Source organism: Palaemon carinicauda, chromosome 6 (genome assembly GCF_036898095.1).
Source record: "Palaemon carinicauda isolate YSFRI2023 chromosome 6, ASM3689809v2, whole genome shotgun sequence".
NCBI classification, from domain to species: domain Eukaryota; kingdom Metazoa; phylum Arthropoda; class Malacostraca; order Decapoda; family Palaemonidae; genus Palaemon; species Palaemon carinicauda.
In genome coordinates, this window is record NC_090730.1 from 20,620,834 (window position 1) to 20,635,833 (window position 15,000).

At 43.4% G+C, this 15,000-nt stretch overlaps 1 protein-coding gene across 4 annotated transcripts in view; it reads right to left on the minus strand.

The window, feature by feature from the left end:
• LOC137642484 (uncharacterized) overlaps positions 1-15,000 on the minus strand; it is a 48,985-nt gene that overhangs the window by 17,124 nt on the left and 16,861 nt on the right. For 3 of the 4 annotated variants that reach the window (XM_068375075.1, XM_068375073.1, XM_068375074.1), the window contains exons 2-5: positions 10,436-10,522; positions 8,760-8,885; positions 880-956; positions 196-317 (exon numbers count right to left, since the gene is read on the minus strand). In XM_068375075.1, coding sequence (XP_068231176.1) covers positions 196-317; positions 880-956; positions 8,760-8,885; positions 10,436-10,490 — 380 coding nt within the window. In that variant the 5' untranslated portion in view covers positions 10,491-10,522. The remainder of the gene's footprint in view (positions 1-195; positions 318-879; positions 957-8,759; positions 8,886-10,435; positions 10,523-15,000) is intronic. The other variant, XM_068375076.1, reaches the window with a different exon arrangement.

Consider the following 15,000-nt stretch of genomic DNA (forward strand, 5'->3'; position numbering starts at 1 on the left):
TATATATATATATATATATATATATATATATATATATATATACAGTTCTTCAGTCCACCGCAGGACAAAGGCCCCAGACATGTCCTTATTTATGTCTGGGATTTGGCCAGTTTTCATCACCACGCTGGGCAATTCCTTTTGGAAATCAGTAGCAAAGCTTAAGAAAATTAAGCGAATGATATATTGCCAAATTACCTCAAAGTCAAGACTGCAGTAGGTACTACGGACAAACCTGGCATCATAAAACACTCAGAGATGTCTCTGCCATTCATCTGAACCTTATATCGCCCTTCCATAATTACTAGGCAGACATGATCCTGAAATATGTAAAATTTGCTAACTTAATAATGGTCTTGAAACTGTTAAGAATGGTAAGATCATTTCATTTCCTATTTTTAATTGGGAAATCTTGCTTCAACTTCCCTCCTTCAGGAGAGTAAAGTCCTCCGCTCTTCCATAATTACTTGGCAGACATGATCCTGAAATATGTGATAGTTACTAACTTAATGATAGTCTTGAAATTGTGAAGAATGCTAAGATCATTTCATTTGCCTACTTCTAATTGGGAAATCCTGCATCGACTTCCCTCCTTCAGGAGACTAAAGTCTTTCAAACACCTACCCCACTACCCTCCATCTTTATTTCTTCATGGCCCTCTGGATTTGTGACGTATCAAACGACAATGTTGTGACCTATTACAGAACCTTGTCAGTAAAATGAGATTCTGTAACCTTTGAGTACCAAAACTTATTCATTCAAAGTATTCTTAATCACAAAGGATTATGGCATTCTTAAGAAAAAGTATTGCTAAACACATAAAATTCTGATCTTAAATTCTGTATATACACTCAAAACTGATAAACAATAAATTCTAGTTACCTTTACTCCACTGCATGTCAATGTTATTGGACTCTGCTCTTCTTCATTGCAATTCTTTATAACGAAACTCCAATAAACTGAAAAAAAGATAATTATGATGATATTAAACTTTTCCTTCTCCTTTCATTGTCTATATCAAATCCAACATAAATCTTCGGAATTGGTTCTTTAATTGTAGAAATTGTAGAAATTTATTGATACATTTATTGGTCATTTGAAGGAAAATTCTAAATCCTTTGCTAGCAATCAATGTCTCTGGGTCTTCATCGGTAGTGTTCCAAATTACCAAAAGCCAAAAATGGACAGTATTTAAAAGCATATTGGTTTTTTTTTTCATTATTGATGTAAGTCTACGGTTTGTCTTATTAGGACATCTTACGTGTTCTATTCTTATACGTACACATATATATGATGAAGACGCACTAATATATACGTACATGCAGTACATACACACATATATAGGCTACACACGCACACACACACATATATATATATATATATATATATATATATATATATATATATATATATATATATATATATATATACATACTGTGTACATATAAGATATATATACTCTATATATAATGCATATCTATATATATATATATATATATATATATATATATATATATATATATATATATATATATATATATATATATACATACTGTGTACATATAAGATATATATACTCTATATATAATGCATATCTATATATATATATATATATATATATATATATATATATATATATATATATATATATATATATATATATATATATATATATATATATATATACATACTGTGTACATATAAGATATATATACTCTATATATAATGCATATCTATATATATATATATATATATATATATATATATATATATATATATATATATATATATATATATATATATATATATATATATACATATATATATATATATATATATATATATATATATATATATATATATATATATATATATATATATATATATATATATATATATATATATATATATAATGTTATTACAAGACACGCTGACATAATATTTCCAAATAAGATCAGTTTACAGATGTTGTCCCTTACTGAAATACCTAATCTACAAGAGCATAATGTGGGCGAAGTTTACCATCGTGCATAATGTGGGCGAAGTTTACCATCGTGCATAGTGTGGGCGAAGGTTACCATCGTGCATAGTGTGGTCGAAGTTTACCATCGTGCATAATGTGGGTGAAGTTTACAATCGTGCATAATGTGGTCGAAGTTTACCATCGCGCATAATGTGGGCGAAGATTACCATCGCGCATAATGTGGGCGAAGGTTACCATCGCGCATAATGTGGGCGAAGGTTACCATCGCGCATAATGTGGGCGAAGGTTACCATCGCGCACAACGTGGGCGAAGGTTACCATAGCGCACAACGTGGGCGAAGGTTACCATCGCGCATAACGTGGGCGAAGGTTACCATGGCGCACAACGTGGGCGAAGGCTACCATCGCGCATAATGTGGGCGAAGTTTACCATGGCGCACAACATGGGCGAAGGTTACCATCGCGCAAAATGTGGGCGAAGGTTACCATCGCGCACAACGTGGCCGAAGGTTACCATCGCGCACAACGTGGGCGAAGGTTACCATCGCGCACAACGTGGGCGAAGGTTACCATAGCGCACAACGTGGGCGAAGGTTACCATCGCGCATAACGTGGGCGAAGGTTACCATGGCGCACAACGTGGGCGAAGGCTACCATCGCGCATAATGTGGGCGAAGTTTACCATGGCGCACAACATGGGCGAAGGTTACCATCGCGCAAAATGTGGGCGAAGGTTACCATCGCGCACAACGTGGCCGAAGGTTACCATCGCGCACAACGTGGCCGAAGGTTACCATCGCGCACAACGTGGGCGAAATTTACCATCGCGCATAGTGTGGGCGAAGTTTACCATCGCGCATAACGTGGGCGAAATTTACCATCGCGCACAACGTGGGCGAAGTTTACCATCGCGCATAACGTGGGCGAAGGTTACCATCGTGCATAACGTGGGCGAAGGTTACCATCGCGCATAACGTGGGCGAAGGTTACCATCGCGCATAACGTGGGCGAAGGTTACCATCGCGCATAACGTGGGCGAAGTTTACCATCGCGCATAATGTGGGCAAAGGTTACCATCGCGCATAACGTGGGCGAAGGTTACCATCGCGCATAATGTTGGCGAAATTTACCATCGCGCATAACGTGGGGGAAGTTTACCATCGCGCATAACGTGGGCGAAGGTTACCATCGCGCATAACGTGGGCGAAGGTTACCATCGCGCATAGTGTGGCCGAAGGTTACCATCGCGCATAACGTGGGCGAAGGTTACCATCGCGCATAGTGTGGCCAAAGGTTACCATCGCGCATAACGTGGGCGAAGGTTACCATCGCGCATAGTGTGGCCGAAGGTTACCATCGCGCACAACGTGGGCGAAGGTTACCATCGCGCATAGTGTGGCCGAAGGTTACCATCGCGCACAACGTGGGCGAAGGTTACCATCGCGCATAGTGTGGCCGAAGGTTACCATCGCGCACAACGTGGGCGAAGGTTACTATCGCGCACAACGTGGGCGAAGGTTACCATCGCGCACAACGTGGGCGAAGGTTACCATCGCGCACAACGTGGGCGAAGGTTACCATCGCGCATAGTGTGGCCGAAGGTTACCATCGCGCACAACGTGGGCGAAGGTTACCATCGCGCACAACGTGGGCGAAGGTTACCATCGCGCACAACGTGGGCGAAGGTTACCATCGCGCATAGTGTGGCCGAAGGTTACCATCGCGCACAACGTGGGCGAAGGTTACCATCGCGCACAACGTGGGCGAAGGTTACCATCGCGCACAACGTGGGCGAAGGTTACCATCGCGCACAACGTGGGCGAAGGTTACCATCGCGCACAACGTGGGCGAAGGTTACCATCGCGCACAACGTGGGCGAAGGTTACCATCGCGCACAACGTGGGCGAAGGTTACCATCGCGCACAACGTGGGCGAAGGTTACCATCGCGCATAGTGTGGCCGAAGGTTACCATCGCGCACAACGTGGGAGAAGGTTACCATCGCGCACAACGTGGGCGAAGGTTACCATCGCGCACAACGTGGGCGAAGGTTACCATCGCGCATAGTGTGGCCAAAGGTTACCATCGCGCACAACGTGGGCGAAGGTTACCATCGCGCACAACGTGGGCGAAGGTTACCATCGCGCACAACGTGGGCGAAGGTTACCATCGCGCATAGTGTGGCCGAAGGTTACCATCGCGCACAACGTGGGCGAAGGTTACCATCGCGCACAACGTGGGCGAAGGTTACCATCGCGCATAGTGTGGCCGAAGGTTACCATCGCGCACAACGTGGGCGAAGGTTACCATCGCGCACAACGTGGGCGAAGGTTACCATCGCGCACAACGTGGGCGAAGGTTACCATCGCGCACAACGTGGGCGAAGGTTACCATCGCGCACAACGTGGGCGAAGGTTACCATCGCGCATAGTGTGGCCGAAGGTTACCATCGCGCACAACGTGGGCGAAGGTTACCATCGCGCACAATGTGGGCGAAGGTTACCATCGCGCACAACGTGGGCGAAGGTTACCATCGCGCACAACGTGGGCGAAGGTTACCATCGCGCATAGTGTGGCCGAAGGTTACCATCGCGCACAACGTGGGCGAAGGTTACCATCGCGCATAGTGTGGCCGAAGGTTACCATCGCGCACAACGTGGGCGAAGGTTACTATCGCGCACAACGTGGGCGAAGGTTACCATCGCGCACAACGTGGGCGAAGGTTACCATCGCGCACAACGTGGCCGAAGGTTACCATCGCGCATAGTGTGGCCGAAGGTTACCATCGCGCACAACGTGGGCGAAGGTTACCATCGCGCACAACGTGGGCGAAGGTTACCATCGCGCACAACGTGGGCGAAGGTTACCATCGCGCACAACGTGGGCGAAGGTTACCATCGCGCACAACGTGGGCGAAGGTTACCATCGCGCACAACGTGGGCGAAGGTTACCATCGCGCACAACGTGGGCGAAGGTTACCATCGCGCATAGTGTGGCCGAAGGTTACCATCGCGCACAACGTGGGCGAAGGTTACCATCGCGCATAGTGTGGCCGAAGGTTACCATCGCGCACAACGTGGGCGAAGGTTACTATCGCGCACAACGTGGGCGAAGGTTACCATCGCGCACAACGTGGGCGAAGGTTACCATCGCGCACAACGTGGCCGAAGGTTACCATCGCGCATAGTGTGGCCGAAGGTTACCATCGCGCACAACGTGGGCGAAGGTTACCATCGCGCACAACGTGGGCGAAGGTTACCATCGCGCACAACGTGGGCGAAGGTTACCATCGCGCACAACGTGGGCGAAGGTTACCATCGCGCACAACGTGGCCGAAGGTTACCATCGCGCACAACGTGGGCGAAGGTTACCATCGCGCACAACGTGGGCGAAGGTTACCATCGCGCACAACTTGGGCGAAGGTTACCATCGCGCACAACGTGGGCGAAGGTTACCATCGCGCACAACGTGGGCGAAGGTTACCATCGCGCACAACGTGGCCGAAGGTTACCATCGCGCACAACGTGGCCGAAGGTTACCATCGCGCACAACGTGGCCGAAGGTTACCATCGCGCATAGTGTGGCCGAAGGTTACCATCGCGCATAGTGTGGCCGAAGGTTACCATCGCGCACAACGTGGCCGAAGGTTACCATCGCGCACAACGTGGCCGAAGGTTACCATCGCGCACAACGTGGCCGAAGGTTACCATCGCGCACAACGTGGCCGAAGGTTACCATCGCGCACAACGTGGCCGAAGGTTACCATCGCGCACAACGTGGCCGAAGATTACCATCGCGCACAACGTGGCCGAAGGTTACCATCGCGCATAGTGTGGCCGAAGGTTACCATCGCGCACAACGTGGGGGAAGGTTACCATCGCGCACAACGTGGGCGAAGGTTACCATCGCGCATAGTGTGGGCGAAGGTTACCATCGCGCACAATGTGGGCGAAGGTTACCATCGTGCAGAGTGTGGGTGAAGTTTACCATCGCGCATAATGTGGGTGAAGGTTACCATCGCGCACAACGTGGGCGAAGGTTACCATCGCGCACAACGTGGGCGAAGGTTACCATCGCGCACAACGTGGGCGAAGGTTACCATCGCGCACAACGTGGGCGAAGGTTACCATCGCGCACAACGTGGGCGAAGGTTACCATCGCGCACAACGTGGGCGAAGGTTACCATCGCGCATAGCGTGGGCGAAGGTTACCATCGTGCATAATGTGGGTGAAGGTTACCATCGCGCATAATGTGGGTGAAGGTTACCATCGCGCACAACGTGGGCGAAGGTTACCATCGCGCACAACGTGGGCGAAGGTTACCATCGCGCACAACGTGGGCGAAGGTTACCATCGCGCACAACGTGGGCGAAGGTTACCATCGCGCACAACGTGGCCGAAGGTTACCATCGCGCATAACATGGGCGAAGGTTACCATCGCGCACAACGTTGGCGAAGGTTACCATCGCGCAGAGTGTGGGCGAAGTTTACCATCGCGCATAACGTGGGCGAAGGTTACCATCGCGCACAACGTGGCCGAAGGTTACCATCGCGCACAACGTGGGCGAAGGTTACCATCGCGCACAACGTGGGCGAAGGTTACCATCGCGCACAACGTGGGCGAAGGTTACCATCGCGCACAACGTGGGCGAAGGTTACCATCGCGCATAATGTGGGTGAAGGTTACCATCGCGCACAACGTGGCCGAAGGTTACCATCGCGCACAACGTGGGCGAAGGTTACCATCGCGCACAACGTGGGCGAAGGTTACCATCGCGCACAACGTGGGCGAAGGTTACCATCGCGCACAACGTGGGCGAAGGTTACCATCGCGCACAACGTGGGCGAAGGTTACCATCGCGCACAACGTGGGCGAAGGTTACCATCGCGCACAACGTGGCCGAAGGTTACCATCGCGCACAACGTGGCCGGAGGTTACCATCGCGCACAACGTGGCCGAAGGTTACCATCGCGCACAACGTGGCCGAAGGTTACCATCGCGCAGAGTGTGGGCGAAGTTTACCATCGCGCATAACGTGGGCGAAGGTTACCATCGCGCACAACGTGGCCGAAGGTTACCATCGCGCACAACGTGGGTGAAGGTTACCATCGCGCAGAGTGTGGGCGAAGTTTACCATCGCGCACAACGTGGGCGAAGGTTACCATCGCGCATAACGTGGCCGAAGGTTACCATCGCGCATAACGTGGCCGAAGGTTACCATCGCGCATAACGTGGCCGAAGGTTACCATCGCGCACAACGTGGGTGAAGGTTACCATCGCGCAGAGTGTGGGCGAAGTTTACCATCGCGCACAACGTGGGCGAAGGTTACCATCGCGCACAACGTGGCCGAAGGTTACCATCGCGCACAACGTGGGCGAAGGTTACCATCGCGCATAACGTGGCCGAAGGTTACCATCGCACACAACGTGGGCGAAGGTTACCATCGCGCACAACGTGGCCGAAGGTTACCATCGCGCACAACGTGGGCGAAGGTTACCATCGCGCACAACGTGGCCGAAGGTTACCATCGCGCACAACGTGGGCGAAGGTTACCATCGCGCACAACGTGGCCGAAGGTTACCATCGCGCACAACGTGGGCGAAGGTTACCATCGCGCACAACGTGGCCGAAGGTTACCATCGCGCATAACGTGGCCGAAGGTTACCATCGCGCATAACGTGGCCGAAGGTTACCATCGCGCACAACGTGGGTGAAGGTTACCATCGCGCAGAGTGTGGGCGAAGTTTACCATCGCGCACAACGTGGGCGAAGGTTACCATCGCGCACAACGTGGCCGAAGGTTACCATCGCGCACAACGTGGGCGAAGGTTACCATCGCGCATAACGTGGCCGAAGGTTACCATCGCGCACAACGTGGGCGAAGGTTACCATCGCGCACAACGTGGCCGAAGGTTACCATCGCGCACAACGTGGGCGAAGGTTACCATCGCGCACAACGTGGCCGAAGGTTACCATCGCGCACAACGTGGCCGAAGGTTACCATCGCGCACAACGTGGCCGAAGGTTACCATCGCGCACAACGTGGGCGAAGGTTACCATCGCGCACAACGTGGCCGAAGGTTACCATCGCGCACAACGTGGGCGAAGGTTACCATCGCGCACAACGTGGGCGAAGGTTACCATCGCGCATAACGTGGCCGAAGGTTACCATCGCGCATAACGTGGGCGAAGGTTACCATCGCGCACAACGTGGCCGAAGGTTACCATCGCGCAGAGTGTGGGCGAAGTTTACCATCGCGCATAACGTGGGCGAAGGTTACCATCGTGCATAATGTGGGTGAAGTTTACCGCCGTGCAATGTGGGCATATGATGTGGGTCTCTGTATGACTCTATGTTTACATCTTTGTGTTTACAAAATATCAAAAGATATATCAGCATTATAAATATACCTTTGGGTTGTTCCCACTGTACACTATTAAATATTTGTATTAAAAAAGGGTAAATGTCTGGCAACATTTATTCCAGGATTTTTACCGTTTTTAAAACGTATATATTGACGTAAAGAAGTTATATTATGGTCACCAACCCGTAAAAGATAATAACAAAGTAGAGGAAAATTACGGTCGCCTGTATTTTACTGAAATACGGCTGAGAACAGTATGTTTTTACGGATGATTTGTGATTAAAATTACGGGTTTTTTTTTTATTAGGGTAAGGGCTTTCGTTCATTGTTGAATAGAAGAGAAAGGAAAAAAATAATAATATACAAATCTCGAAAACCGAGTTGTGCAGAATGAGAAGGAATGAATACCTACCCTTCCCATGGCAAATAGCTGGATCCAAATTATACATCGGTGTGAAATTGAAGGTCGAGAGTACTGGGTTCACTTGAGGCTCAATTCTTACGATTTCACAATCCTTTGCCAGTGGTTCTCCTTCGCCTAAATAAGGGAGATAAAAAATTTAGAAGAATCATCAACATTTGTCAAAATAGGACTTGGTAAGGACGTAATCGCTGCCAAACATGAAAAAATGCAAGAGAGACTAGAAAATTTTGGAAAACTGAAAGATGAATTATGGATAAAGTTATAGATGGATAGATAAATAGACGCACACACAAACACAAATACACGCATATATATATATATATATATATATATATATATATATATATATATATATATATATATATATATATATATATATGTATATATATATATATATATATATATATATATATATATATATATATATATATATATATATATATATATATACACGTAAACAAACAAGTATATTATATATACATGTATATATACATATATATATATATATATATATATATATATATATATATATATATATATATATATATGTATGTATATATATGTGTGTGTGTGTTTGTGTGTGTGTACATACATGTGTGTATTTGTGCATGCAGACAGTGTAACATTACTATAACTGTATCGCATTATAAAATTTGCTTAACGTTGGCACAGCTACTTACAGATGTCCAATAATCTATATTCCTCTCAATCATCAGACATAAGAGACTCGGAAAGTGAGTGTGAATTAAAAGAAAATTAATCAGAATGCAGAGATACACATAAGAACTAATAACTGAACCTCTAGAAACAGATGCATTTGGGAATTAAGTAATTAATTTATGTATCATTTCAATTTGGGGATCATTTCTCTTCAATGGCGAGTCTGACCTGACTTTTTTTATTTAGGAATAACTCATTGATAATGAGGAAAATATTTTCCTAATCCTCGTATGCAACTTAATCTGTAGTTTTGCCATTTAAATTGATTGATTAATTGATATATTTGAGGTTTTCTGGCATCCTGACTCTGCCATTTGGAATGTTTATATTATAATGACTTGAGACTTGGTTAATCGATGCAATCTTACCCAAGATATAAAAGTTCGCAACATATTTTAAATCTTATCAAAAACAATTATATCTATTGTTTATCTAGAAATAATTTGGCAATATCATTTGTTCTGTCCATTGCGATTTCTTTTCTGTTAGGTATGTTAGTTTAGATGGAATTGGCGTCTAACTCTCCTTACTTAGAAAAAAATAATAAATTATCTTCACTAGAACACGTGGCTTGAAGCATTAACTGTTATATAGTTTACAGCAAACTATTAACCAATATTTAGGAGTGAAAACAAATGCTGATGATAATTTAGGAGACATAAAGAATCAATCACTTTTCAACATAAGATGGAGATATAGAGCCTTGGTATATATGAGATCAACTTACAATCTTAGTGAAATCAAAAACTATAAAATGAGAGAGGTTAAAACTAAAAGGAATTTAAACTATAAAATAAGAGAGGTTAAAACTAAAAGGAATTTCCCCAAAGATATAAAAAAAAATATCAAAGAAAGTAATCATCATAGACCGATTTGTAGACAGAATTATATACAAGAACACTTAGCCACTGCAGTGATTGCAACTGCTAAGATTCACAACTTACTTTGAACAGGAAATGGCAGAACTATGAATTTCATTAGGATAAGATAAGGCCACATCCTATGAGCAGATGATTGTCCCGAAGCTTTTCCTGCAAAGAAATAACAATATGCCTTTACTCTCAAGAATTCTTCTAGCGTTTGCCAAGACCAGCGCGAAAGGTCTTTCTTAATACTAAAAAAAAAAAAAATTAAATTAAACAGATATCAACAGGCTGGGAAATCTTCCAGTTTGTCGTGAGGCTAAAAATTTCCATCAATATCTAATAACTTAGTTGGGTACAACCCAAGACTAGAGAACAATGGTTTGATTTTGGAGTGTCCTCGTAGAAGGGCTTTACTAGCTAGGCTACAACCCTAGTTGAAAAAGCAGGATGCTATAAAATAAGATAATAAGATAGAATAGTGTGCCTAAGGGTACCACCAAGCAACAGAATCTATCCCAAGACAGTGGAAGACCAGGTAAATAGGCAAGAAAACACATGCTGTATCTTGCTACTTTAACGGGAAAGAAATCGACTGCCATATAATTTGTTGTTATAGTTAAGATAATCTCCACCGCAAAATAGCAAAAGTCAATTATTCCAGTGCCGTTGGTGCATCTCACGAGGTACATTGTAGGCATTACCTAAGTGTCTTTCCCGAGTCCCTTCGGTCCCTGGCTCCAATCACTTTTTTCCCCCTTCTACTAGAATAGAGCATAAGAATAAGATATGTGCAGCAACCTATCAAGTTATCAGAACCGGACGTCCAAAATATCCAAGAGAATTGCTACACAGCGTGCAGCCAACGAATGGTGTCGACACGAGAATAGTTACACATGGTTTCAAATTATTGGGGCCAAGATGTATGTCTACTGTAGGTTTTAGAGCTTTCAAAAATGTGGCCCCAAGATTATACAACAAGCTCCCACTGGACATACGGACATCCGAACGACTGAGGATATTAAGGCTTTTAAAAAGAAACTGTAGACTTTCTTGTTTTTAGGCACTTCGATAATGGGGATCAGACAATAAATACGCAATGCGCTGTGCACTGTAATGCGTAAGATTCTCCGGTGCGATGAGACCAAGATCGCAGCCCTTCTTAGTGCAACTGCGCGGTTTTCTGCTAGTTGCACCTGGACACTGAATGACCTCCTCGGTCTCAGTGTTGGATCTTGTAGCCCAAATTCATTTATTCTTATCTGAATTCAATGTTTGGGTAGTCGCTTCTATTCTTGTATCACAAATAGACATATGCGGGTTTTCCAGTGTATCTATTTCATATTCAGGTAGTGGCTATGGTGTAAGAATCGCTCATGGAATTACTAATGAAATCTCGACTGGGGCAAAGAAGAAGAAACATATACTTATCAAAAAGTCAGATGGATGTGTTATAACAACAGAAGATGAAGAAAGACAACGTTAGATGGAACACTTTGGTGAGGTTATGAATAGAAGATATGAAAGGAATAACTTGATTGATATACCTAAAGCTGATGAAGACCTTGATGTGCCCATGAATGAATTCAGTGTGTTTGAAATTGAAGTTATCATTATAAAATTTAAAAGATGGAAAGCCCAGGGATAGAATGCAATAACTGCCGAGATGATACTGGCTGAAAATGAAGTGACTACCAGAATACATACAAGATTATTTTGTAGAATGTGGCATGAAGAGGCAAAACCTGATGAATGGGAGTTAGGAGTGTTGGTGAAAATAGCCAAAAAGGGAGACCTGACTAATTACAATAATTACAGAGGCCTAACACTTACGTCAGTTGTTATGAAAATATATAGTAGGCTTATTCTTAAGAGACTGGAGAGAAAGATTGATGAAAAGCTGAGAGAGCAGGATTTATAAAAGGTAGAAGTTGCACTGACCAAAATTTCATTTTGAGACATGTTGTACACTAATACGTAGAAAATAGAAATCCACTTTTAATGACATTTGTGGACTATGGAAAAGCCTTTGATAGTGTGCACTGGCCAATTTTGTGGAGAATCCTGCGTTATTATGGAATTCCTCCTAGATATGTGAATTTGATTAAGTTAATGTTAATGGAGTCTTATGAAATGAATTTCTAGTGAAAGCAGAATACTCCAAGGGAATGTGTTGTCACCTATGTTGTTTATACTCCTCATGGATTTTGTAATGCGTAGAGCAGTCGGAGATAGTGAAGAAGGATTGTACTGGATTGGTGATAAGAAATTAACTGACGTAGAGTATGCTGATGATGCTGTCATTGTTAGCAGATCACCACAGGATTTGCAATGCTTGCTTACCAGAATGCATGAAATATCACACGAGGTTAAGCTCAAGGTGAATAGAAAAAAAAAAGACAGAGATGAGAGGAATAGAGTATGCAATCGAATATGATATGTCATTGGAAGGAGAAAGGATTGATGAGGTAGATTCATTTAAGTATTCAGGAACTATGATCTCCAATACAGGGTCTTTAGAATTAGAGTTTAATGAAAGACTGAAAAAAAATCAAATCAGACAATGGCTAGGTTAAGTAAAATTTGGAAATCAAATCGCCTGAAATTACATAGAAAAATCCGACTACACATCAGTTTAGTGAGATCGGTGTTACTATATGGACATGAGTCACGGTATGACAATGAAACAATCTCCAGTAGATTTAGCAGATTTGATAACAAAGCCCTCAGATTAATATTGGGAGTTGAATGGCAGGACAGGATTACAAATTAAACTATAGAAGAGAGATTACTCGAGTGCCATGTGTGGATAAGATCATGATTAGTCCGAGTTCTCACACTAGAAAGCTGTGTACATTTCAGATTTTACTGTTGATTGTGGTACCGATGGTTAGTTTAGACCCTAGAGAATAAATTCTACCCGGCTGATCGGCTGGAAAATGCCGCACTTTTTCACACCGTTGAATCCAAGATGGCCGCCATCCAAAATCCTTGATATTAGCTTTTTTCATGATATTAGTTATTTTATCCATCATTTTTTTTTTACTGAAAATTAATCAAAATGAAGTCCAAAAGGAATTTTCTATTCAGATACTATACATGATTATCAGAATTTTGTTTAAGACAAGATGGCCGCCATCTAAATTTGACAAAAATTATGAAAAGGTTAGTATTTTAAATCAGTAGATTTGCATATTTTTTCTAATCAAATTCAACTGTTTGCTTGTATTAATCAAAGGATAAAAATCTAAAATTTTATTTTTCCATGCTGTTAATGACTAATGTGTTGTAAATTATATCCAAGATGGCTCCCGAATTTAAGTTGCAGTCACCAGGGATTTCATTACTACTTGCCAGGTTGAATTCATTCTCTATGGTCTAAGCTAACTATCAATACCAAAATCATTAGTAAACTCTGAAATGTACACGGCTTCCTAGGGGTGGATGCAGGACTAGATGAGGGGTAGATGGAGATGGTTTGGGCATGCTCTTCGCACTCCCCAAGAAAGATTATTTCACCGAACTTTCAACTGGGCTCCAGAAGTCATTAGAAGAGTTGGAAGACACAGGCTCACATGACTGAGGACTATGAGGCGCAAATTAGGAGATGATGAATGGAGAAGTATTGAATTAAAAGCTCAAGATAGAGACGACTGGCGAAATCTAACCGAGGCCCTTTGCGTCAATAGGCGTAAGAGGAGATGATGATGATGATAATAGAATCTACTTTGTTAAAAAAAAGTTCAAAATATACACATGAGATATAAAAACTGTAAACGTGATTTATTCAACACAATAAAATCATCAAGAAGAAATCCAGTGTGAAGACAGGCGTCCTCAAAACAAAATCACTTCAAAGAATTTCACACTCAGGTAATGCATCAAAAGCCCTTCAGTATCATACACTTTCTGCACTTAACCAACCCTTCACAAGGTACTCTAACCCATCACTCCACATACACTAACCTTTTCACCACGTCCATGTATCTCAACAGTTTTTTATTTATTTTTTCTCATTATTCGCATTTGACATTCAAACTTCACTTCCAATGGAGAAGTGTTAGCTCTTCCATATATAATTCAAATTTCTTCAAATATTTCGTAAACATCCTGCTACCTTTCTCATTTTGCCTATTCCGTTATTCATATAATTCATTCTAATATTATCTGATATTCACTTTCATTTTTCGACCATACATATTAACATTCATGGCTGCATCTTCCTGGTTACATCTTGCAAAAGCTTTCAAACCCTTTAGCAATTTATGGAGTTTATCCTCAATGTCCATGATCAACACTATCATCTTATCATCTTAGAGTTAAACCTTCCACACTATTTACCAATCCTTATTTCCTCCCAAAACTTTAAATTTACATTCATTGTCTTCTGTTCGATTTCACAATCCTCCATTAAAAAAAGATGAACAACCTCGAAGACATGACACAAACATGTGAGGTAGTAGGTTGGCCAAGGCACCAGCCGCCCGTTGAGATACTACCACTAGAGAGTTATGGGGGTCCTTTGACTGCCCAGACAGTACTACATAGGACCCTTCTCTCTGGTTACGGTTCTTTCCCCTTGCCTACACAAACACCAAATAGTCTTGCCTATTCTTTACAGATTCTCCTCTGGCCTCATACACCTG